This window comes from Rutidosis leptorrhynchoides, chromosome 2 (assembly GCF_046630445.1).
Source record: "Rutidosis leptorrhynchoides isolate AG116_Rl617_1_P2 chromosome 2, CSIRO_AGI_Rlap_v1, whole genome shotgun sequence".
In the NCBI taxonomy this organism is placed as follows: domain Eukaryota; kingdom Viridiplantae; phylum Streptophyta; class Magnoliopsida; order Asterales; family Asteraceae; genus Rutidosis; species Rutidosis leptorrhynchoides.
This window is the reverse complement of record NC_092334.1, coordinates 151,653,827-151,679,592: the sequence shown is the minus strand read 5'-3', so window position 1 is coordinate 151,679,592 and position 25,766 is coordinate 151,653,827. Positions and strand designations below refer to the sequence as shown.

Sequence of the window (25,766 nt, the reverse complement as noted above, 5' to 3'; positions counted from 1 at the left end):
GGTTATACCGCCTGAATGATATATGGTCGACACTGTCGCCTAAACATTATTGTGTACTAAGGATTCATAAAATTAAAGGCTAACCAACGTCAAAGTGTTGATCTAGTGAGTGAGTATAACCTAGGTCCTCTATAGTGAGTGTGTTGGGCTCGTCGAAGCTTCCAACAAGATCCACATGAGAGTGGAACATGACATTTAGAAATGAAACTAAAGTAAAGATGGGACCCATACAATGTCAACTGTCAAGGTTGACTAACCTAGAGTAGATAATAACATATACTCCGTATTATACATAATCAGCGGAAACTTTACGTATAAAATTTGTAATTCCTTTTTTTTAATGCTTTTTTGATAGTATTTGAGATAATGATCTCATCCTAAACGCGAATGAGAAGAACATATTCTTCATCCACTCACAAGCTAAGAACCTTGTTCTTCTTCATCACAATCACATGTTTCAGTGGGAATATTATACTTTTGCACTGTGTTAGTTAATTGACTGGTTATTTTTCATTGGAGCAAAAGATGCTGTTTTGCTTAGAATCGTGCGTTCATACAATTGTACATCCGTTAGGATCTTCATCCCCAAAAGGTGATATCATGCTATAATTTATGGTTCTGTTTTGATAATCATCATTGTAGTGTATATACTCTGGTGGTTCGAATCTGCTGTAGTAGGTGTGCAGTGGTGATGGCTCTGGTCTACTATGTTGTGTGTATACTTGTGGTGGTTCTAGGCGGCTGTAATGCGTGTATTGCTGTGGTGGCTCAGTGCGATTGTAATGTGTGTATTGTTGTGGTGACTCCGGCCGCATGTAATTTTGTGGTGGATCTGTCTGACTTTGTTGTGTTGGCAATTCTCGCCGGCTGTAATGTTGTGGTGGCGGTGCTTGTCGGCTGTAAGGTTGTGGTGATGGTTCTGGTTGGCTGTAACGTTGACTTTGCGGCTCTGGTCGGCTGTAAAGTTGTGGTGGCGGCGGTTCTGGTCTTTTGTAAGCTTGTGGTGACGGTTCTGCTCGGTTGTAAGGTTGTGGTGGCTGCTCAGGCTGATCGAAATGTGGTGGTGGTGACTTTTGACGCCTGCGATGTTTTGGTTTTGTTGGCTCTTGATTGTTGCAAGGTTGCGGCGGTTGCTCTGGACGGCTGTAATGCTGAGGTGGCGGTGGCTCTGGGCGACTGTAATGCTGTGGTGGTGGCGGCTCTGGACGGCTGTAATGTTGTGGTGGCGGCTCTGGACGGCTGTAATGTTGTGGTGGTGGCTCTGGACGGCTGTAATGTTGTGGTGGCGGCTCTGGACGGCTGTAATGTTGTGGTGGCGGCTCTGGACGGCTGTAATGTTGTGGTGGCGGCTCTGGACGGCTGTACTGCTGTGGTGGCGGTTCTGGATTGCTGTACTGCTGTGGTGGCTCTGGACGGCTATACTGTTGTGATGGCTCTGAACGACTGTAATGCTTGTACTGTTGTGGTGGTTCTGGCCAGCTGTAAGAGGTGTATCGTGGTGGTGGGTCTGGTCTGCTGTAAGATGCGTATTGTGGTTGTTGCCGTATGTATTCGTATTCAGTGACATAAGGTGTTGGCTTGTATGTGTTGTAACTATGGTTCACATGAATAGGAGGTGGTAACGGCTCATGCTTAAATCCTGGACCGTATTGACTACTGGGATAACGATTCACATGCCCATTATAAATACGAACATTATCTTGATGGTCAGGTGGATAATGGTAGACAACATGAACTTCTTCCGCTTCTTTCGGTCGAGGAGATGATGGCATCGGCTGGTTTGGTGCAGACTCTGTAAATTGAGGTGCTGCTTCCGCACCATCTGGTGGAGGATCGTATGGAACCGGTGGTGGTTCAGTTGGCGGTGTTTGTTCTGGAGGTGGAGCATCTTCTTCTGGTGGATGGTCCGCAGGGTTGTCTGAAGGCGGTCGGTCCCCTTCTACTGGCGGCTCTGGTTCCATTGGTTCAGAATGGGAACATATCGTAGCAGTTTTCCTTGTTTTTTTGATAGCTTTAACGATCTTTTCTGGGTCTGCCCATCCGATTATAGTCAATTTCTGTTGGGGGATGTCGATATAGATATCATATATACCTGAAAAACTATATCTTATCATGAAATCTTATTAATTGAAAGGTTGAGTATATAAAAGTTTTCGGAATGCGGTTTGAACTTACCATTGATGCCATGTAGAGCTTTCTTGATCTTTTGAACACAACCGTTACAGTCCATGCGAACTTGTATCTCGGTCACTTTCGGTTTCTGCATATAAATAACAGAATTTAGAACATGTAATGTAGAAAAAAAGTTGCATATTCTTAGAAGGAGTTTGAGATTACCTCTATTTCTGGAACCATAGTGATTGTGGTTTAGAGAAGATTGGAAATTTGGAATGAAAGAATCATAATATAAATATGTGACACATTTATATGAGCATTAGGAGGGAATATATACAAAAGGCAATGTGTGGGGCACCTAGAGAATCTATCTTTGTGTTTGTGTATGGGAAAAGGAGTTATTTTATTCCTTTTTCTGTTTGATTTTCATTTTCTTTATATCATTTGATGATTATCAATTTATTATATTATAATATATACTATACTATAATAATAATAATAATAATAATAATAATAATAATAATAATAATAATAATAATAATAATAATAATAATAATAATAATAATAATAATAATAATAAATATTATACATTAAGCTTGTTTTTAGTCATAGTAAGCATTTTCCTAACTTTTTTTTTTTTAGTGTAAGTTTACCTAAAAATGAGCTTAAACATTATTCTTCCTTACTTGAAACTTGAAAGATGTCATATTTCTCTATATTTCTAACACGGGTCTTCTGTTTTGTCAATTTTCGGGTATGATTAATATTAGGTTTGATTTGTTAATATAATTTTTTTTTTTTGACTAACTTGTGCTCTCTATAAAAAAGCTTTGTATCAGGTATTTTATCTTAATATTAATGAATTCTTATACGTGCCTCTTATTTAATTTTTAATAAACAATAAAGAGGATAGGATTCTTTTAGAGTGTTTCACTCTTTTAGAAAAAGGTTTGATATGATGTTGAGGCCGTTCGTACCAATGAAAAACTAAGGAAATGTGAAACGAATGTGGTGCAATCAAATTCAATGTAACTCCATCGTGCTTTTCCTTGTAATCCTCGATTTTTCACAATTCAATGAAAAATTGCTATCTATTTTAATTATGTTTTTTGCCAAAAAAAAAAAAAAAAAAAAAAAAAAAAATAATTTAAACAAAACTGTCAACATTTCATTTACTAATAATTAAGGATAAAATGTCGCACTTACTGAATTTGTAAACCAACCAAACAATTCATTATATTCTTTTGATGGTTTTTATTATTTATTTATTAATTTACGCTTTCATCATTTTTCTTTTACTCGCATAAGACTACTCTTTTTCAAAATGACAATTACTTAGAATCACTGACAGGGAAGACCCACCCATCAGATCAATTTCGACGCACATACGCACTTTCGAGCGAATACTCGAACCGCATTACATATGTTTTCACAACCACACTGAGCTATATCAACGTAACCTCAACATTTTACAATACAATTATTTTAAATTAAAATATTTTATTAATTCAAAATAATATTACATTAAACTTAAAACTTAAAAACAATAGAGCTTAATTAAAGATACAATAAACATAATTAAAAATATAAAAATTACTATTCGTCGTCTTCTTTATCTTCATCCTCTTCTTCATTTATGTCCTCATCATTGACATGTTCGGGAATGTTTAAAGGTCCCACTCAGGATTATATCAAATATGGTGGTTTGATGGAAGACTCCAAATATGTTCGACAAACATTTCTCGGAGATAATGATGAATAGTTGAATCTCGTAGTTCTCTGTCCTTTCGCATATGTAGTTCAACCCTTTCTCGAATGTTTAATGGCCGAGGCCGACGGGCCGGTGGGTAATCTTCCACCAGTCCAAAAAATGCACGCCCATTGTCTTCCGTTATCATATTGTGTAGGACGACGCAAATACACATAATGCTTTGAATTTTGCTGATATAGAATTGTCTTGCCAGATTTAACGAGTGTTGTCAATTCTGGATAAATTCAATCAGCTAAATAATACCCTTTAATGAATTGTTTACCATTCACCATATAGTTACACGAAGGTGACATATCTTGTAATAATTCATTAGATGAATTTGACTGATTTAGTAAATTGATGTCGTTGTTTGAAACTGCAGGGCTAAAAGAAGCGTGCCAAATTCATGTATCATACGAGGTCACCACCTCTAACATTATTGTTGGGTGACCATGATCACATCGTGTATATTTATCTTTTCAAGCAACTGGACAAGTTCTCCAACCCTAATGCATAGAATCGATACTTCTGAGGATTCCCGAAAAACTATGTATTTCTTCTTGTTTTGAAATTAAATGTTAGACATTTTGTGCATTTGGTCTTCCTGTGTACTCGGTTGAGTATAAGTGTAACACACTTTTGCAAAAGTTGCCCAAACAATTATAAGATGTTGCTTCACCCATGTGTAAATACTCATCAAATAACTCGAGTGCAACACCGTACTCTAATTGTCGTATACCTAACGTGAAATTTTGAAAAACATTAAAACCATATAAACCGATAGCACCCCGCTTTGTAACAAAATAGCAAATCGGGAATAGGTTCTTGAATAAAATTAATTATATACCTCGACAAATACGGATAAATAAATATTTTCTCATTCGGAAGCGTCTTGGGAAAACATCAAGCGAGAATGTGGGTGTGCCGGAAAAATAATCATTGAACATCGTTTAACTGTTGCGTGGTAGATCTATTGGGAAATGTCTTCAAGGTATAGATTCAACTACATGATCGTCATCATCTTTTTCTAAATAATCGATAAAATCAAGAGGCTGTAAAGAATTGTAAGCATTTGCAAATGATACACTTTCTTCATAATTTGGATTGGCGTTATTAAATTACTAAAGAGTATAAAATAGAATTGTAATAGAATTGTAGAGAGAATTTGAGTGATAGTGTGAGGTGTGTTTAACATGTATGAAATAAGGTAGTATATATATATATATATATATATATATATATATATATATATATATATATATATATATATATATATATATATATATATATATATATATATATATATGAAAATATAACGTTTAAAAAAAACTAACCGTTGGGGTTTTCACGGACATATTTTTGTTTTTTTTTAATTTTTTTTTATTCACAAAAGTTTGAAAAGTTAGAAATTACTCCGTCTTGAAAAATGCCAAACAACGACGTGCAGGTTGGCGATGGTCGAAGGGCGCTCCAAACCTCGGTTTCTAGTATCGGTGGCATTGAAGGGTGGTGACAACGAAGCTCCCAGCCGCGCACCGATACCAGCAGTCTAAAGCACATAAATATTGAACACAAATGTTTCATACAAGATACAACTCATAACTTTTAATACTCTTAGGTCAACTGGTCAATATGCTTTGGTAATACAATACGGTTATTATATTTATATTTATAGTTATTATTTAGGGGTGGAATTTGAAAATCGAAACGAATGAAATCTTAATGTAGCTAAGAAAATGTTGTAAGGAGTCGAAAATATCACATGATAACATAGTGAAGTATGTCCATAAGTTCCTAACTTGCCTTCAAGTGAAGACAGATCATCAAATGTCGTACGGAAAACTACAACCGTTAGAAGCCCGGGTGTGGAAATGGGAGCATATCACCATGGATTTGGTGACTAAATTACCTAAGACCCCTCGTCAACATGATGCAATATGGGTGATTGTTGATAAGTTGACTAAAAGTGCATTGTTTTTACCAATTAAAGAAGCTTCTTCTTCGAAAACTATGTCAAAATTATATATGCAAGAGGTTGTAGCAAGGCATAGAGTGCCGATTTCCATAGTCTCGGACCGCAATAGTCATTTTACTTCACGGTATTGGAGAAAGTTTCAAGAAGAAATGGGGACTAAATTACATGTAAGTACCGCGTCTCATCCTCAAACGGACGGTCAGAGTGAGAGGACCATTCAAACATTGGAGGATATGTTAAGATCTTGCGTGATAGACTTTGGAGGTAGTTGGCATACTCATCTACCTTTAGTTAAATTTTTCTATTTTGAGGAACGATGTTGGTTTATGCTTAACGATGATATTAATCTTAACCAATGTCAATAAATGTTTTGATGATGACACATGCATATAACTAGAAGTAATAGTAGACATCTTGACATAAATATACAAGTTAACTAATCCACACTTACTCTAGCAAAAGACCAAACCAAATGAAGCTTAAAATGAAAACAGATGCAATAATTTTTGGTCCACGGTCGACCGCAGGTCAGACCGTGGAAGTCCTGTACCCTGGTTTGTGAAACCAGGTGCACGGTCGACTCCACGGCTAATCGTGGATCGAACGCAGAAGGTTCTGTCCAAATTCTAGATCAACTAAAGTTTGACCACTTCTGGACATCTATAATTTATGAAAATTGTTTCAACTGCTTATAATAGTTGCCCTCTTCATATCCAAAATACTTTTGGTCACTAGAACGCTAATCTTGGTTAATCACACCTAATGACACATTAATGACATTTTAGCCTTGATTAAGGATAACACATAAGTGTTACATTATAACTTATGCTCCTTAAATGTATTTAGACATATTTAGGATGGTCATCAAGTCCCAACCAAGGGTTGCTCCTTCCTTGTACATGTGTTGAACATTAATGTATACTTATACATTAATCTTGCAATTGCCACATTGCAAGTAAACTTACATAGCCTTGGAACAATGCTATGTCATCTCTATATGTTTAATCCTAGATTAATTAGTGATATCTTACTAGTCATTACATAAGTATTACTTGACTACATGCTCTTAATACATGAGTATTATTTGACAATGTGCTAAATGCCAACTTGCTAGTAGTTACTTAATATATATATATATATATATATATATATATATATATATATATATATATATATATATATATATATGAACTTTGTCTTGCTATAAGTTAGGAAAATACAATGTATGCTTAGCCTACCATTAAGTGCAACTTGGTTGACAACAATTGATATGTCATAATCAAATAGTCTTAAGTGCTTAAAGAATTACTAACACACATATTGAGATATCAAAAGAGACATGTTTAAGTTTAGTGACATATCTAAAAATATGATTTAGTCTTGATTAACTTGATGTCTTACAACATGCTTAATTAAACTTATTTATTTCACTAGGTAAGACATCATTAACACATCTAATTAATCCACGTGCAAGCTTAAAGATGAATAATAACATGCGTAGTGATTAATTAGATTATTGTCATCAATGACATGTTGACCAACCAATAGGGCTTAAGCAAATGTGTTAAAAACAAACAAAAGATTATGACAAAACTGTGATTACCTCAATTGGTTATCAAGACTTGTATCCAAGAATGTTGGACGTTCCTCTTTGGTTATGACAAGTCACTATTAAAAGAATACAACTAAAGAGAATCATTCGATCCTTAAGGATGACATGATTTAGTTTAAAACAATTGAACACCAATAATGGTGGTATATATTAACCCTATAGGGAGATTTTACCGAATTCATTCACGGACCTCTACCCAGGAACACTGCCCGAATGGATGTGTTCACGGGTACCGTCGATCGGGTTCAGGTTTTCGCCCGAACGTGTGTGATACGTGCAAATGATGAGGGTCGTTGAAATAAATGATCTACTGATGCCAAAAAATTGTCGTTAAAAAAATAGGATGTTTGGTATCTTTTGCAAGTATTAAATGAAGTAAAGAGGCCAAGAGAACCAGGTTTGAATGGATTCAAATGGCCATACAATGGCTAGATGAAAATGACCTGACAACGTGTGGTCGACCCACGATCGACCGTGGGCTGAGCCACAATAACGGTTAGTTTTTATCTCTCTCTCTCTCTCTATAAATAACAAGATTTGGAGAGCTTTGAAGATTTGACCCTCTTGCATGCTTCAACTGTAATTCATCAGAGAATCACAAGATCATAATTCATATATATATATATATATATATATATATATATATATATATATATATATATATATATATATATATATATATATATATATATATATATATTTATGAATAGCAAGATAAGTTCTATAATCTCATAGATTGTAGAACTGTTGTAAACTTACTATCAAATTACTATCTTTGTGAGTTTACTTAGTATTGTATTATCCTTTGAATTGTCTTAGGATTTTCATCACTAGAAATGGTGAGTCTTGTACTTTGTAACTAGAAGAATAAGCTAGCTTAGCTATCATATTCCTTAAAGGGAACTAGGAAGTTGATTAATTCCATTGGGGATTAATACTTGTCCAAGGTGAAGACAAGTTGATCTAAGTTAGAGGTAATCTTTCAAAGGGATAGAAAGATTATGTTTATTGTCTACAAAGAGTACAAGACTTGTAAATCGGATCTCCACCGGGTTTGGAGAAAAGGCTTACTGAAGCAAAACTCACGATTAGTGAATTGGGGAGTGGATTAAGGTGGATTAGTGATAACGCCAAAATAATACATGTTTATTGCCGTTATTTCGATCCAAAGTTGTTCCATTTATATGTAATTGTTGTACGTATGTATTGTAATTCGTGTATATTTGTAAAAGTCCATTGTGAATGAATAAATGAAGACCAACAGTGAAAACAGAGTTAAAACAAAGATTGAACGCGTAAAACAGCCCGAAACCACTGAAACAGGTCCAAATGCGGCGCATCTCTCCTAGATGCGGCGCATCTCTTCACCAAATAACTCCGACAGTTTCAGATGCGGAGCATAAAGAATTCTCGACCAAAACAGCCTCAGATGCGGCGCATCTGAGATGAATGCGGCGCATCCAAGCCAGATGCGGCGCATCTGGTCCCCTGCCAACAGTCCTGAGTGCAGAACTGAGCTGGAATCTACTGAACGTAAAGACATGCGGCGCATCTGGTCACTTTCTGGCCAAAATACCTAACTTTTGAGCCTATTTAATGAAGTCTTTGGTTACATACTTCATACACCTTGACTACTACGATTTTCCTCAGTTCTAATACGATTTTCAAGGTTCAAGGAAGGCTGCAAGTCAATCTCCACTCTTTCAACATCAAGATTAAGCTAGGATCATTCATCACTATTGGTATTATTGTTCTATATCTTTTAAACTCGAATTCAACTTGTATTTACTGTTCCATTAGTTCTACTATGATTATGTTAGGCTAAAAGCCTTGTGTGTTTGCTTCAATGTAAGATTTATGGCTTGGGATTGTTCTATACTTTGATGTTTTGCTAGTTATATATATGTTTGATTGATTAAATCATCTAGTCCAACTACACGAACCATTGTTATGCTTGCTTAGTTCATTACTTCAATTATATAGATTACAAACCTATTAATGTGAGTTAACTAGGAAAACAATCTATACTTCAATACACCTAGTAATCTAGACGATTAGATGCAATAACTTAAGTGATTTTGTTATGTGTTTAATTCGGTAATTGAATAAGTTCCAAAGCAACATAGTTATGAAATTACCTCAAGTGATTATTGTGATTTAGGTTTCACGTGAGTTTAACCGGGTTGGATCTAGTTAGTTAATCAATCTAAATCACCATGTTCTTTCAAAAGATCCATTGTTGTAATCATCCTTGTATCCTAGTTCAATTATGTAAGTTATGACTTGATTTATGTGAGTTTATCAAAGACCATAGCTTATACTTTAACACCTAGTGATCTAGCCACCTATATGTGAGTATAGGATGTTAATTGAACGATATTTAGGATATACAATCATGTAGTTTACTTAGAGTGATCTTAGTAAACTAGGTTTTATGTGAATTCAACCACGAAAGAATCTTGTTGATTAAACATAGCTCTTAAGTTTATAGAAATTGTGAAATTGATATAAAATGCTCTATTATAACTATCACATAACGGTTTTAATTATAAAAGAACAATCCCTGTCATTTATCAAGTATAGAAGTAAACACCGCATTCTTATTCTTGTTACTCATTATATTTACTGTTTCATTAAATGAAAATACAATTTAAAACACAAATCCCCCCTTTAGAATAATTAATCGTTGTTAAAATCCTTAAAACAAACTTCTCCCTGTGGATCGAACTGGTCAATTTACTTGCTATTTACTGCATGATCGGGTTTTAGTTGCCTGTATTATGTGTTAATTATTAAGCATATTGTCTACATTTTAAAGGTTACGTAGTTGATGTGTCAAGACGTAACCTTTAAAATGTAGACAATATGCTTAATAATTAACACATAATACAGGCAGCGTATGCAGGCCAAGGAGAGGGGGTATAGTTAGTGGGATCGGCAGCGTATGACACCGTCTGTTCATGTATCCAGTTAAGCTGATTTCACTGCCCCGCTTGAGTGTACCACGTTCGATCATTCCCTACATCGATGTAATGTTGTATCTCCCTGTTACCTGTATCATAGTGATCAATTACCTTTTGGGTGTTTCGATCATAATGGAGTCGCAAATCTAAAAATTGTCGCACCATGTAAGCTTCCCAATCATTTCCCGGACCTGAACTACTTCCAACATTCAGCTGTGGATCTGGCTGTGGTTGTGGTTGTTCTGGTTGCCTGTTCTCGGGATTCACATACCTAGTTAGAAGGCCGTTCGACCCCCTCATCAAAATGTTTGCCCTTGTATAACTTACTCTATCAAAGGCAATCATATGTTTCTCCTCTAACCCACTTGTATTGATACGAAAATGTTGGGCAATCCTGGTTACAAAATGGCCGCCCATGATTGGTGTAATCTTTTTCCTTTCTTCGAGAAGGAAAGTGAGAATCATTCGTGGAATATGAACATGGGTGTGATCTATTATCGCGTGAATGTACCAGATATCCAAATTGGTAACTTTTTCGCTACTGTCTTTTCGACAGTTTATGGTACTTGAAATGAATCTTTGGACGCATCGATGCTGGTAAGTACGTAGCTTGCTACAAGTCTGCTTGCTTGCATTGTATGCGCTATTAATCATGTCCACCCATGCTTCTGAATGATTAAAAGAAGAAACATAGTATATACATTGATTAAAGTAATTTTGCATCAATTGGTGTGGCAACCCTTCATAGATATCCAATGCCTTTACAAATTGTAGCAGTGTTAATGTTCGGTCTTGTCCTCCAAGACGAAATCTCATAAAGGTACCGGATGTTGGTGACGTGTAATCAACCCTAAGTGAACTAACAAATTCTTTGACTAAAAGTGGGTACACTCTTTCTCGCATTCTGAACAGGTTTTCCCATGCATATATTCGATGGCCTTGATACGTTACTCGGAAAAGGTTGCAAAAATTTTGATATTCGCCGGCTTCTTCTAATGGTGTCCAATCAATATATTTCCCTGGATATACGTCTTTGTGTAGAAGTGCCTTCATCCGTTCATGATATTCCGGATGCCTCAAAACTGCATTGATCCATGGATCCGGAGTGGTTAATCCACGGACATTTAATTGCCGGTTGTCAATATCCATTTCTTCTTCTTCAACGGCATTTTCTTCCTCACTTGTTTCCTCATCTATAATTGCCGGGGCTTTTTGCTTCTTTGATTTTGGGTTTGATGATGATGCTCTAGTCTACAAAAACACAACAAAACCAAACAAACAAAACAACAAACCAAGTTGATTAGCATTACAATTATTCAAAACATCTTTCCTATTGTATAAGTCAAAACCATGCAGAACACGTTATATCGTACGCATTACACAGACTCTCATGTCAAACAAACATGTACTAATATGACTCATAATCTTTATCACTTCATAAGTTCAATCATATCTAGCATAATTAGTTTCACCAAAACAAGTATATGAAGCCATTAGCATTCATCAATAAGCATGTCAAAAAATATGCAATCAATGGTTATCATACATTTAGACACTAAAGTCGACTCAAGTATACAATTTCATTAAAAAGCCTAAGCATACAATCCTTAACTTTCACAAACAAAACTTTTGAATTCTAACAAACACTAAGTTAAGGCGTATATGAGTATAGCATAATCAATGAATTGCTTTAATTCCACTTAGAACACTCACTTAGTCAACAAAAGTTAAAATCCCCAATTTAAGAACCCTACAATTCAATAATTTGTGTAATCATGTAATTCAACTAAGGTTCATGCGGATTTGCCAATGTATACTAGTAATTGAACTCTAAAACATCCCAATTTAAACAAGTAATGTTCGTTCTTTCGAAATTTCCAAATTCATGAAGAACCCTAATTTCTAAAGTAAATTTTTTTGAGCAATTAAGTATGAAATTCGAGCATGAATAAGGATTAGTAACAACAATACAAGCATATAATGACCAAAACATGAAGATTTAAACATCCCCACACTTAGAACAAGCTAAATCCGAATTTGAGAATGAAGAACACAAGAACCATGAAGAAATGAAGATTAATCTTACCTTTCTCATGTTGATAGACGGATTAGATGCTCAAAGATGGGTTTAATCGGTTGATTTAGTGTTTAGAGATGAAATCCTTGAGAGAAAATGAGATGAAAGTAGGAGTTGTATGTGAAAAAATGAATAAAAATGATAAACTCCCGTATCACTTTAAAAGAAATAGGCAGAATCCAACATTCAGACACAGATGCGGTGCATCTGGAGCAGATGCGGCGTATCTGGCTCAGATGCGGCGCATCTAAAGCAGATGCGGCGCATCTGGTGGCCCAAAAGCAGTGCATGACCTATTCTCAGCGCATTTAAAACTGTTGGCTTTTTTCTTGTGTTCAGATGCGGCGCATCCAGCCTAGATGCGGCGCATCTGACTTTGTTTCATCAGTTTTTGCTGTTTTTTTGCATTTTAAGCATTGCGGAAGGTCCGTAAACAACTTGGTTCGTACTAAAGCTCGAAAAATCACTCAAATCACTCAAAACAATCAATCCTAAGAAACGAACACACGAAAGGAACTATGTACAATTTGTGAAGTTTATTAACGAGCCGTTCACGCGACTCCTTCCCAAGCTAATTAGCGTTGGCGGAGAAGGTGATGTCATCTTGAATCGTGGAATCAACTCCATCAAAATAGAGTTTTAATCGATGATCATTCACTTTAAAAGTATTTCCGTTTCCAAACAACTCAACATATCCCGATGGAAATGCTTGTTTCACCAAATAAGGTCCCGTCTCTAATGACCCGTCCTAATCCATCCGGACGAAGTCCATATTGATTATAGACGATTCGTAATAGTTGATTACATGGCGAGGTACTTGACCTCTATATGATACATTTTACAAACATTGCATTCGTTTTTAAAAGACAAACTTGCTTTACATCGAAAGTTGACGGCATCCATATCATTTCATAATATATCCAACTATAATTGACTTAATAATAATCTTGATGAACTCAATGACTCGAATGCAACGTCTTTTGAAATATGTCATGAATGACTCCAAGTAATATCTCTAAAATGAGCAAATGCACAGCGGAAGATTTCTTTCATACCTGAGAATAAACATGCTTTAAAGTGTCAACCAAAAGGTTGGTGAGCTCATTAGTTTAACATAAATAATCATTTCCATCATTTTAATAGACCACAAGATTTTCATATTTCATAAACATCATTCTCATATCAGGCATTTCGCAAAACTGCATAGAGATAAAAAGCATTCATACGGATTGAACACCTGGTAACCGACATTAACTTAATGCATAGACTATCCCTAAAATAGAACCTCTCGTCTGTATAATAATCTCGAAGTACTAAAGCATTCGTACCCCGAATGGGACTTGTCAAGGTTCATAGATCTATCTTTAGGATTCGCGTCAATCAGGGGCCATTTCCCTAAATTCTTAGGTTACCAGACTTGAAGGGCGATATTCGGTTTAATAATCCAACCATATAATGTAGTTTTTGATCACTTGTGTCTATTTTGTAAAACATTTATAAAAGCAGCGCATGTATTCTCAGTCCCAAAAATATATATTGCAAAAGCATTTAAAAAGGGAGCAAATGAAACTCACCATAATGTATTTTATAGTAAAAATACATATAACGATATTTAACAACTAAACAATGCAGGGTTGGCCTCAGATTCACGAACCTATATCATTTGTATATTTATATTAAAACATATAAGCGTAACTGAACAATTATTTTTATTATGTTTTAATTTATATATTATTTATAGTTAATTTGTGTATATATTCAAAATGATTAATATTTTATATAGTTATATTAATATGTCCATATTTATATACATAATTGTTTAATGTTACATTTAAGAATCGATAGTTTTGATAATAATGATTTATTAATAATAATAAGGATAACTTTATTAAAAAATGATGATACTAATAATAAGAATGATAATGATAATCTTTAGTAATAATAATAATGATAAGTTATTTTATTTTTAAAAACAATATTGATAATATTATCTAATACTTATAACAAATAGTAATAACACTAATATTAACGATAATGATGATAGGTTGTATTGTTTTCCTAATAATGATAGTAATAATCATAATCATAATAATAATGATAATACTTATAATAATAATTATAATGATAATACTAATATTCATAATGATAATACTAATATTCATAATGATAATACTAGTATTATTAGTAATACATTTAATAATAATAATACTAGGAACAACATTAGTAATAACAATAATAAAGATAATAATAATCATAAAAATAATAATAATAAATAATAATAATGATAATGATAGTAAAAATAATAAGGAAGTTAAATGACTACCTCAAAAGGAGCTTTTAAAAAAATTATTGTTGTGAACCAGACTCGAACTCCCGACCTCTCGGTTACCCGTCACCTCCTTAAACCGTCTGGGCTGATGCCCGTTTTTTGATTTTATCACTACCGAAAAGTATTTAACCCGTATTATTTATTATGTTCATATTCTTCTTCCTCCTTCCCCATTATAATCGACAGAGCCAACACACAATCTGATCATTTGTTTTAGGACTTTAAATCATTACAAAAACGATTTATAAATCGTGACTTTAATCTAATAACTGCGAAAGAGAAAAAGAAAAAGAAAAATATATATATATATATATAAACAACAACAGCATCATGCCGTCGCTGTTACTTTTTAAAAAAAAAATTGATTCTTGAATTCGAGTACGTTATAGCCTATGGTTACAACATGAAATATATTTCAATTAATCCCTATAAACTATTGGAACCGTCAATTTGACTTAATTCAAAACAGAAACTTCGAATTTTGCTGAAGAACAATCGTTGACTTCTAGAAAATAAAAATTTGACTCACAAATTCAAACTCAATTCGAAAAATTGGAAGATGAGACTTTACAGAAAGTTTGTTAAGATGATTTCAAGAACAACTGGATTCTGAAAAACAACTCGTATTCGAGGTTTTGGAAAATTTAGTCAAGAACAGGTGCGTGTTCTTGCTTTCCTGTCTAAAAAAAAATTAATTGATACCAGTAGTTGTAAATTGATAAATGATTATGAGGTTGTATCGTATCGATTATCAATGAATCGTTTGTTTTATCTTACCATTTAATTGACAGGCTTTAATCATCCAGTACACAAAAAATATAAAAAAATAAAAAGTGACAGAGATTTTAAACTGCTTTTGGACATTACTGAGATTGAAATCTTTCCAGTACAGATTTTGAAGACAACTTCCAAAATTACCTACAGCTTGATTAAGATATAAAACAGTTTACGTATTTAATTATTTCTTTAATTTAATTTTTTTTTTGCGTAAATACTGTATTTATATTCATATATATATATATATCGTACCTATTTATTTATTTATTTATCTGTATATATGGTATATATATATATATATATATATATATATATATATATATATATATATATATATATATATATATATATTTCTATCTGTATATTGTATCTGTATTTATATCCAAATTTTTATATCTCTTTTACTTATGTAATTGTATTTACAATTTATAATTTATCTTGTTAATAAATATAACTATAATAATGTTACTCTTAATATTATAAAGATTAGTAATACTAATGATAATAATTTCTATAATACTTTATAGGTATAATAATAATAATTTTAATAAAAATAATAACAATAATAATTTTTAATCATGATAACTTATACATATCAAATTCTATATATTTTATATATAATAATATTAATAATACAAATATTAACATATGTAATGAAAGTAAGGTTAGTAACATAACTTTAATATTTTAACTTATACTTAGTCTTTATTATTAATATGATATAATAACATATATGGAATATTTAATATTTATACATTTTATATGTTATAATATACATACAACATTAATTATGTATAGATTCATATATATGTAGATATTTATTTTAATAGCAACTTCATTATTTTATATACTACTTTACCTATTCAATTCAATTGATTAAATTGTATTTTATTTTACATATTTAATTTAACTTATGTTTCATTACTTCTAATTATTATAGATTCTTATATTTACATATATATACATAAACACGTTTTAAATATACGATGCAAGTTACGTATATTATATATATATATATATATATATATATATATATATATATATATATATATATATATATATATATATATATATATATATATATATATATATATATATATATATATAGTTCTAACAAATAACATTTGTATATATTCAAATTCATTCTTTAAAAGGTTTCACCTATATCATAAACGTTTTCAATATTATGAAACTAAATAATTATCTTATCAAAGACATGTGGCAATCATTGAATTGAAAGTTAAGCAGGAATCTCTACTAACCTTCGTCCAGTTATCGTTAATTGACATATTTGTTCTTACTTGTAATTCACTTTACCATTTTCCGAATATTGTTAAAATGGAAAGATTTCCTAAATCAAAGTGGACCTCTCAACAGAGACTCGTAATCATACAATGTATCTGATAAATCAATCTTTTAATTTTATCTTTTGATCTCGTCGATAAATATAATAAAAAAGTATGTTCATGTAAAGTATTATTCATTTAAATACTTTGTTAACATTTCAAGTTATAATCTATACACATATATATATAATCATATTCATTTACTTAATGGTTCGTGAATCATCGTAATTGGTCACAGGGTCATTTAATATACGAAGCATTTCAAAAATTTTGAGAGTCACCTTACAGACTTTGCTTATCAAGTCGAAATCATATAAAGATTAAGTTTAAATTTGGTCGAAAATTCCCGGGTCATCACACCGTCCATCGGGACTTCAACTTTCCGGGAGAAAATTTAAACCGCGAGTTAAAAACCAAAACCTTATCACCGGTTTTAAACTCTTTCACTTCTTTCAATCGGGCATCATGCCACCTTTTCTTTTTCTCCTTATACGAGCTCGAATTCTCGTACGCCTCTAACCTCAATTCTTCCAATTCATGCATTTGCATGAATCGGTTTTCACCAGCCTTTTCCATGTCTAAATTACAAAGCTTTAATGCTCTATGTTCCACTTCAACCGGAAGATGGAACGCTTTACCATATACAAGTCTAAATGGTGTGGTACCGATTGGTGTTTTAAAAGCAGTCCTAAAGACCCACAATGCATCATCTAACTTGCGTTGCCAAATCTTAGGGTTGTTATTAACCGTCTTCTCAAGTATGCGTTTCAAGGCACGATTTGTGTTCTCCACTTGACCACTCGTTTGCAGGTGGTACGGAGTAGAGAAACGATGAGTTGCGCCATACTTCTTCAACACCTTTTCAAGAAGGTTGTTGGCAAAATGTGTTCCTCGATCGGATATGAGCGCTTTTCGGATTCCAAAGCGCGAGAAGAGATTTTTCAAGAAGTTCAACACCACCCTAGCATCATTCGTAGGTAAAGCTTTCGCTTCAGCCCACTTAGATACATAGTCAACGGCTACTAGGATATACTTGCACTTATGGGAACTTGGAAATGGTCCCATGAAATTGATTCCCCAAATATCAAAGATTTCACAAACTTGGATGCCGGTTCGAGGCATCTCATCCTTTTTCGTGATGTTACCCGTTCGTTGGCATGCATTACAAGTTCAAACGAAATTATGGGCATCTTTAAAGATTGTGGGCCAATAAAAGCCCGAGTCAAGGATTTTTCTTGCGGTGTGGTTTGGTCCAAAATGACCGCCGGTGGGACCTTGATGGCAATGCTCAAGAATTTGTTGAGCCTCTTTTCCGTACACACTGTAGTGACCCGAACTTTTCCATGTTTATATATATATTAAATGAAATTGTTATTTACATGATTAAGTGTTTCCAACATGTTAAGCAATCAAACTTGTTAAGACTTGATTAATTGAAATAGGTTTCATATAGATAATTGACCACCCAAGTTGACCGGTGATTCACGAACGTTAAAACTAGTAAAAACTATACGATGACATATATATGGTTATATATATAGTTAACATGATTTTATTATAAGTATGTATCTCATTATATATTTTAACAATGAGTTATATACATAAAAATGAGACTATTAATTTAAGAAACTCGAAAATGACATATATAACGATTATCGTTATAACAACGTCTTACTAGGTACATATGAATCATATTAAGATATTGATACACTTGGTTAATTATATTAAATGATAAGTAAATATATTATTAAGTGTATTAACAATGAAATACACATGTAAAAATAAGACTACTAACTTAATGATTTCGAAACGAGACATATATGTAACGATTATCGTTGTAACGACATTTAACTGTATATATATCATACTAAGATATATTATATATCATAATATCATGATAATATAACAATTTAACATCTCATTTGTTATAATAAACAATGGGTTAACAACATTCAACAAGATCGTTAACCTAAAGGTTTCAAAACAACATTTACATGTAACGACTAACGATGACTTAACGACTCAGTTAAAATGTATATACATGTAGTGTTTTAATATGTATTCATACACTTTTGAAAGACTTCAAGACACTTATCAAAATACTCCTACTTAACAAAAATGCTTACAATTACATCCTCGTTCAGTTTCATCAACAATTCTACTCGTATGCACCCGTATTCGTACTCGTACAATACACAGCTTTTAGATGTATGTACTATTGGTATATACACTCCAATGATCAGCTCTTAGCAGCCCATGTGAGTCACCTAACACATGTGGGAACCATCATTTGGCAACTAGCATGAAATATCTCATAAAATTACAAAAATATGAGTAATCATTCATGACTTATTTACAAGAAAACAAAATTACATATCCTTTATATCTAATCCATACACCAACGACCAAAAACACCTACAAACACTTTTATTCTTCAATTTTCTTCATCTAATTGATCTCTCTCAAGTTCTATCTTCAAGTTCTAAGTGTTCTTCATAAATTCCAAAAGTTCTAGTTTCATAAAATCAAGAATACTTCCAAGATTGCAAGTTTATTTCCAAGTTTTCTAAATCCATTCCAAGTAATCATCCAAGATCAAGAAATCTTTGTTACTTACAGTAGGTTATCTTTGTAATACAAGGTAATAATCATATTCAAACTTTAATTCAATTTATATAACTATAACAATCTTATTTCGAGTGGAAATCTTACTTGAAATTGTTTTCGTGTCATGATTCTGCTTCAAGAACTTTCAAGCCATCCAAGGATCCTTTGAAGCTAGATCTATTTTTATCATTTCCAGTAGGTTTATCCAAGGAACTTGAGGTAGTAATGATGTTCATAACATCATTCGATTCATACATATAAAGCTATCTTATTCGAAGGTTTAAACTTGTAATCACTAGAACATAGTTTAGTTAATTCTAAACTTGTTCGCAAATAAAAGTTAATCCTTCTAACTTGACTTTTAAAATCAACTAAACACATGTTCTATATCTATATGATAAGCTAACTTAATGATTTAAAACCTGGAAACACGAAAAACACCGTAAAATCGGATTTACGCCGTTGTAGTAACACCGCGGGCTGTTTTGGGTTAGTTAATTAAAAACTATGATAAACTTTGATTTAAAAGTTGTTATTCTGGGAAAAATGATTTTTATTATGAACATGAAACTATATCCAAAAATTATGGTTAAACTCAAAGTGGAAGTATGTTTTCTAAAATGGTCATCTAGACGTCGTTCTTTCGACTGAAATGACAACCTTTACAAAAACGACTTGTAACTTATTTTTTGACTATAAACCTATACTTTTTCTGTTTATATTCATAAAATAGAGTTCAATATGAAACCATAGCAATTTGATTCACTCAAAACGGATTTAAAATGAAGAAGTTATGGGTAAAACAAGATTGGATAATTTTTCTCATTTTAGCTACGTGAAAATTGGTAACAAATCTATTCCAACCATAACTTAATCAACTTGTATTGTATATTATGTAATCTTGAGATACCATAGACACGTATACAATGTTTCGACCTATCATGTCGACACATCTATACATATTTCGGAACAACCATAGACACTCTATATGTGAATGTTGGAGTTAGCTATACAGGGTTGAGGTTGATTCCAAAATATATATAGTTTGAGTTGTGATCAATACTGAGATACGTATACACTGGGACGTGGATTGATTCAAGATAATTGAAATATGATTAAATGATTAAATGTTTATATATATTAATTGAGATTGATATTTACATGATTAAATGTTTCCAACATGTTAAGCAATCAAACTTGTTAAGACTTGATTAATTGAAATATGTTTCATATAGACAATTGACCACCCAAGTTGACCGGTGATTCACGAACGTTAAAACTTGTAAAAACTATATGATGACATATATATGGTTATATATATAGTTAACATGATATTATGATAAGTAAACATATCATTAAGTATATTAACAATGAACTACATATGTAAAAACAAGACTACTAACTTAATGATTTTTAAACGAGACATATATGTAACGATTATCGTTGTAAAGACATTTAATGTATATATATCATATTAAGAGATATTCATACATGATAATATCATGATAATATAATAATTTAAAATCTCATTTGATATTATAAACATTGGGTTAACAACATTTAACAAGATCGTTAACTTAAAGGTTTCAAAACAACACTTACATGTAACGACTAACGATGACTTAACGACTCAGTTAAAATGTATATACATGTAGTGTTTTAATATGTATTTATACACTTTTGAAAGACTTCAATACACTTATCAAAATACTTCTACTTAACAAAAATGCTTACAATTGCATCCTCGTTCAGTTTCATCAACAATTCTACTCGTATGCACCCGTATTCGTACTCGTACAATACACAGCTTTTAGATGTATGTACTATTGGTATATACACTCCAATGATCAGCTCTTAGCAGCCCATGTGAGTCACCTAACACATGTGGGAACCATCATTTGGCAACTAGCATGAAATATCTCATAAAATTACAAAAATATGAGTAATCATTCATGACTTATTTACATGAAAACAAAATTACATATCCTTTATATCTAATCCATACACCAACGACCAAAAACACCTATAAACACTTTCATTCTTCAATTTTCTTCATCTAATTGATCTCTCTCAAGTTCTATCTTCAAGTTCTAAGTGTTCTTCATATATTCTACAAGTTCTAGTTACATAAAATCAAGAATACTTTCAAGTTTGCTAGCTCACTTCCAATCTTGTAAGGTGATCATCCAACCTCAAGAAATCTTTGTTTCTTACAGTAGGTTATCATTCTAATATAAGGTAATAATCATATTCAAACTTTGGTTCAATTTCTATAACTATAACAATCTTATTTCAAGTGATGATCTTACTTGAACTTGTTTTCGTGTCATGATTCTGCTTCAAGAACTTCGAGCCATCCAAGGATCCGTTGAAGCTAGATCCATTTTTCTCTTTTCCAGTAGGTTTATCCAAGGAAATTAAGGTAGTAATGGTGTTCATAACATCATTCGATTCATACGTATAAAGCTATCTTATTCGAAGGTTTAAACTTGTAATCACTAGAACATAGTTTAGTTAATTCTAAACTTGTTCGCAAACAAAAGTTAATCCTTCTAACTTGACTTTTAAAATCAACTAAACACATGTTCTATATCTATATGATATGCTAACTTAATGATTTAAAACCTGAAAACACGAAAAACACCGTAAAACCGGATTTACGCCGTCGTAGTAACACCGCGAGCTGTTTTGGGTTAGTTAATTAAAAACTATGATAAACTTTGATTTAAAAGTTGTTATTCTGAGAAAATGATTTTTATTATGAACATGAAACTATATCCAAAAATTATGGTTAAACTCAAAGTGGAAGTATGTTTTCTAAAATGGTCATCTAGACGTCGTTCTTTCGACTGAAATGACTACCTTTACAAAAACGACTTGTAACTTATTTTTCCGACTATAAACCTATACTTTTCTGTTTAGATTCATAAAATAGAGTTCAATATGAAACCATAGCAATTTGATTCACTCAAAACGGATTTAAAATGAAGAAGTTATGGGTAAAACAAGATTGGATAATTTTTCTCATTTTAGCTACGTGAAAATTGGTAACAAATCTATTCCAACCATAACTTAATCAACTTGTATTGTATATTATGTAATCTTGAGATACCATAGACGCGTATACAATGTTTTGACCTATCATGTCGACACATCTATATATATTTCGGAACAACCATAGACACTCTATATGTGAATGTTGGAGTTAGCTATACAGGGTTGAGGTTGATTCCAAAATATATATAGTTTGAGTTGTGATCAATACTGAGATACGTATACACTGGGTCGTGGATTGATTCAAGATAATATTTATCGATTTATTTCTGTACATCTAATTGTGGACAACTAGTTGTAGGTTACTAACGAGGACAGCTGACTTAATAAACTTAAAACATCAAAATATATTAAAAGTGTTGTAAATATATTTTGAACATACTTTGATATATATGTATATATTGTTATAGGTTCGTGAATCAACCAGTGGCCAAGTCTTACTTCCCGACGAAGTAAAAATCTGTGAAAGTGAGTTATAGTCCCACTTTTAAAATCTAATATTTTTGGGATGAGAATACATGCAGGTTTTATAAATGATTTACAAAATAGACACAAGTACGTGAAACTACATTCTATGGTTGAATTATCGAAATCGAATATGCCCCTTTTTATTAAGTCTGGTAATCTAAGAATTAGGGAACAGACACCCTAATTGACGCGAATCCTAAAGATAGATCTATCGGGCCCAACAGGCCCCATCCAAAGTACCGGATGCTTTAGTACTTCGAAATTTATATCATATCCGAAGGGTGTCCCGGAATGATGGGGATATTCTTATATATATGCATCTTGTTAATGTCGGTTACCAGGTGTTCACCATATGAATGATTTTTATCTCTATGTATGGGATGTGTATTGAAATATGAAATCTTGTGGTCTATTATTATGATTTGATATATATAGGTTAAACCTATAACTCACCAACATTTTTGTTGACGTTTTAAGCATGTTTATTCTCAGGTGAATATTAAGAGCTTCCGCTGTTGCATACTAAATTAAGGACAAGATTTGGAGTCCATGTTTGTATGATATTGTGTAAAAACTGCATTCAAGAAACTGATTTCGATGTAACATATTTGTATTGTAAACCATTATGTAATGGTCGTGTGTAAACAGGATATTTTAGATTATCATTATTTGATAATCTACGTAAAGTTTTTTTAAACCTTTATTTATGAAATAAAGGTTATGGTTTGTTTTAAAAATGAATGCAGTCTTTGAAAAACGTCTCATATAGAGGTCAAAACCTCGCAACGAAATCAATTAATATGGAACGTTTTTAATCAATAAGAACGGGACATTTCAACAAACCCCATCCAAAATACCGGATGCTTTAGTACTTCGAAATTTATATCATATCCGAAGGGTGTCCCGGAATGATGGGGATATTCTTATATATGCATCTTGTTAATGTTGATTACCAGGTGTTCACCATATGAATGATTTTTATCTCTATGTATGGGATGTGTATTGAAATATGAAATCTTGTGGTCTATTGTTACGATTTGATATATATAGGTTAAACCTATAACTCACCAACATTTTTGTTGACGTTTAAAGCATGTTTATTCTCAGGTGAATACTAAGAGCTTCCACTGTTGCATACTAAAATAAGGACAAGATTTGGAGTCCATGTTTGTATGATATTGTGTAAAAACTGCATTCAAGAAACTGATTTCAATGTAACATATTTGTATTGTAAACCATTATGTAATGGTCGTGTGTAAACAGGATATTTTAGATTATCATTATTTGATAATCTACGTAAAGCTTTTTAAACCTTTATTTATGAAATAAAGGTTATGGTTTGTTTTAAAAATGAATGCAGTCTTTGAAAAACGTCTCATACAGAGGTCAAAACCTCGCAACGAAATCAATTAATATGGAACGTTTTTAATCAATAAGAACGGGACATTTCAGTTGGTATCCGAGCGTTAGTCTTAGAGAACCAGAAAATTTGCATTAGTGTGTCTTATCGAGTTTGTTAGGATGCATTAGTGAGTCTGGACTTCGACCGTGTTTTCTTTAAAAATGATTGCTTAACATTTTTGTTGAAAACTATATATTATTAACATGTATATATTATGTGATATATTAATCTCTTAACATGTTTGATATTGTGTGATAGATGTCTACCTCTAGCACAAATCCCATTGACTCACCTAATAATAACAAAGAGTCGAATATATATTGGACTGATTCACAAGTTCCCGAAGAAGAACCTGAAGAAGAATCAGAACCGGAAGAAGAATCAGAACCGGAAGAGGAGGAACCAGAGGAGGAAATAGAACCGGTGGGGGAAATAATAAAACGGTTAAGTAAAATAAAATCCTCAATCAACCGACCAAGGTTAATCATGGTCAATGGTGTTTCCGCCAAGGAAGCAAAATATTGGGCGGATTACCAATTCTCTGATGAATCGGATTCCGACGAGAATTTCGATGATGTTATAGAAATTACCCCAACTGAATTTAAAAAGGCAAAAGAAAATAATAAGGGAAAGGGCATAAAAATAGAGAAATCTAATTTCAACCCCGATGAACTTTATATGTATCGTCAACCTCCGAAGCCCTTAAGTTGTACCAATGACCCGGGAACCTCTAAACCACCAGGTTTTTCTAAACCGTTGTGGAAAACGACAGCTCGTATTAGGGGAACATCATATATCCCTAGAAACTTGGCAAAACGAACCAAAACCGAAGAAGAAGAAACGAGCGAGTCGAAATAAGATAGTTGTATTCGCGTGGTGTAATATATGTAATATAGTGTGCTTATGCTTTATGATATATGTAAAAATTGCTTGTATTAATAAGTATTTTTTTTATGAATCTAACTCTTGTCTATTTTACAGTATAAAAACACAAAATGGATAGACAACCCAATATTTTAAGAGACCTACCCGGAGACATGATTGATGAAATCTTGTCTAGAGTCGGTCAGAATTCTTCGGCACAACTATTTACAGCGAAATCAGTTTGTAAGACATTCGAAGAACATTCCAAGAATGTCTTGGTTTATAAGAGACTTTCATTTGAAAGATGGGGGATATCACATTGGGAAACCCATAAGTTACGATGTGTTTACTTTGACGCATATATTGCGGGGAACCCAAATGGTATTTTACGCAACGGGTTAAGAAATTATTTTGACTCAATGTATCC

The 25,766-nt window shown here is 32.6% G+C and overlaps 1 protein-coding gene across 2 annotated transcripts; it reads right to left on the bottom strand.

Moving 5' to 3' along the window:
• Positions 1–232: 232 nt before the first annotated feature.
• LOC139891500 (uncharacterized) lies at positions 233–2,378 on the bottom strand. 2 transcript variants are annotated; one of them, XM_071874469.1, is made up of 3 exons: positions 2,338–2,378; positions 2,176–2,260; positions 233–2,092 (listed from the first exon to the last, which is right to left on the bottom strand). In XM_071874469.1, exons 1-3 carry the CDS (start codon positions 2,353–2,355, stop codon positions 552–554), a joined length of 1,644 nt encoding a protein of 547 aa, XP_071730570.1. In that variant the 5' UTR covers positions 2,356–2,378; the 3' UTR covers positions 233–551. The 2 variants fall into 2 exon arrangements, with proteins under 2 accessions (XP_071730570.1, XP_071730572.1); XM_071874471.1 differs by having other exon boundaries at positions 234–2,100.
• Between the last annotated feature and the right edge of the window lie 23,388 nt (positions 2,379–25,766).

Coding starts and splice junctions, on each gene's coding strand:
- LOC139891500 (XM_071874469.1), bottom strand. Junction 2,093..2,175: donor AGCTCTACATGGCATCAATG/GTAAGTTCAAAC, acceptor ATAGTTTTTCAG/GTATATATGATATCTATATC.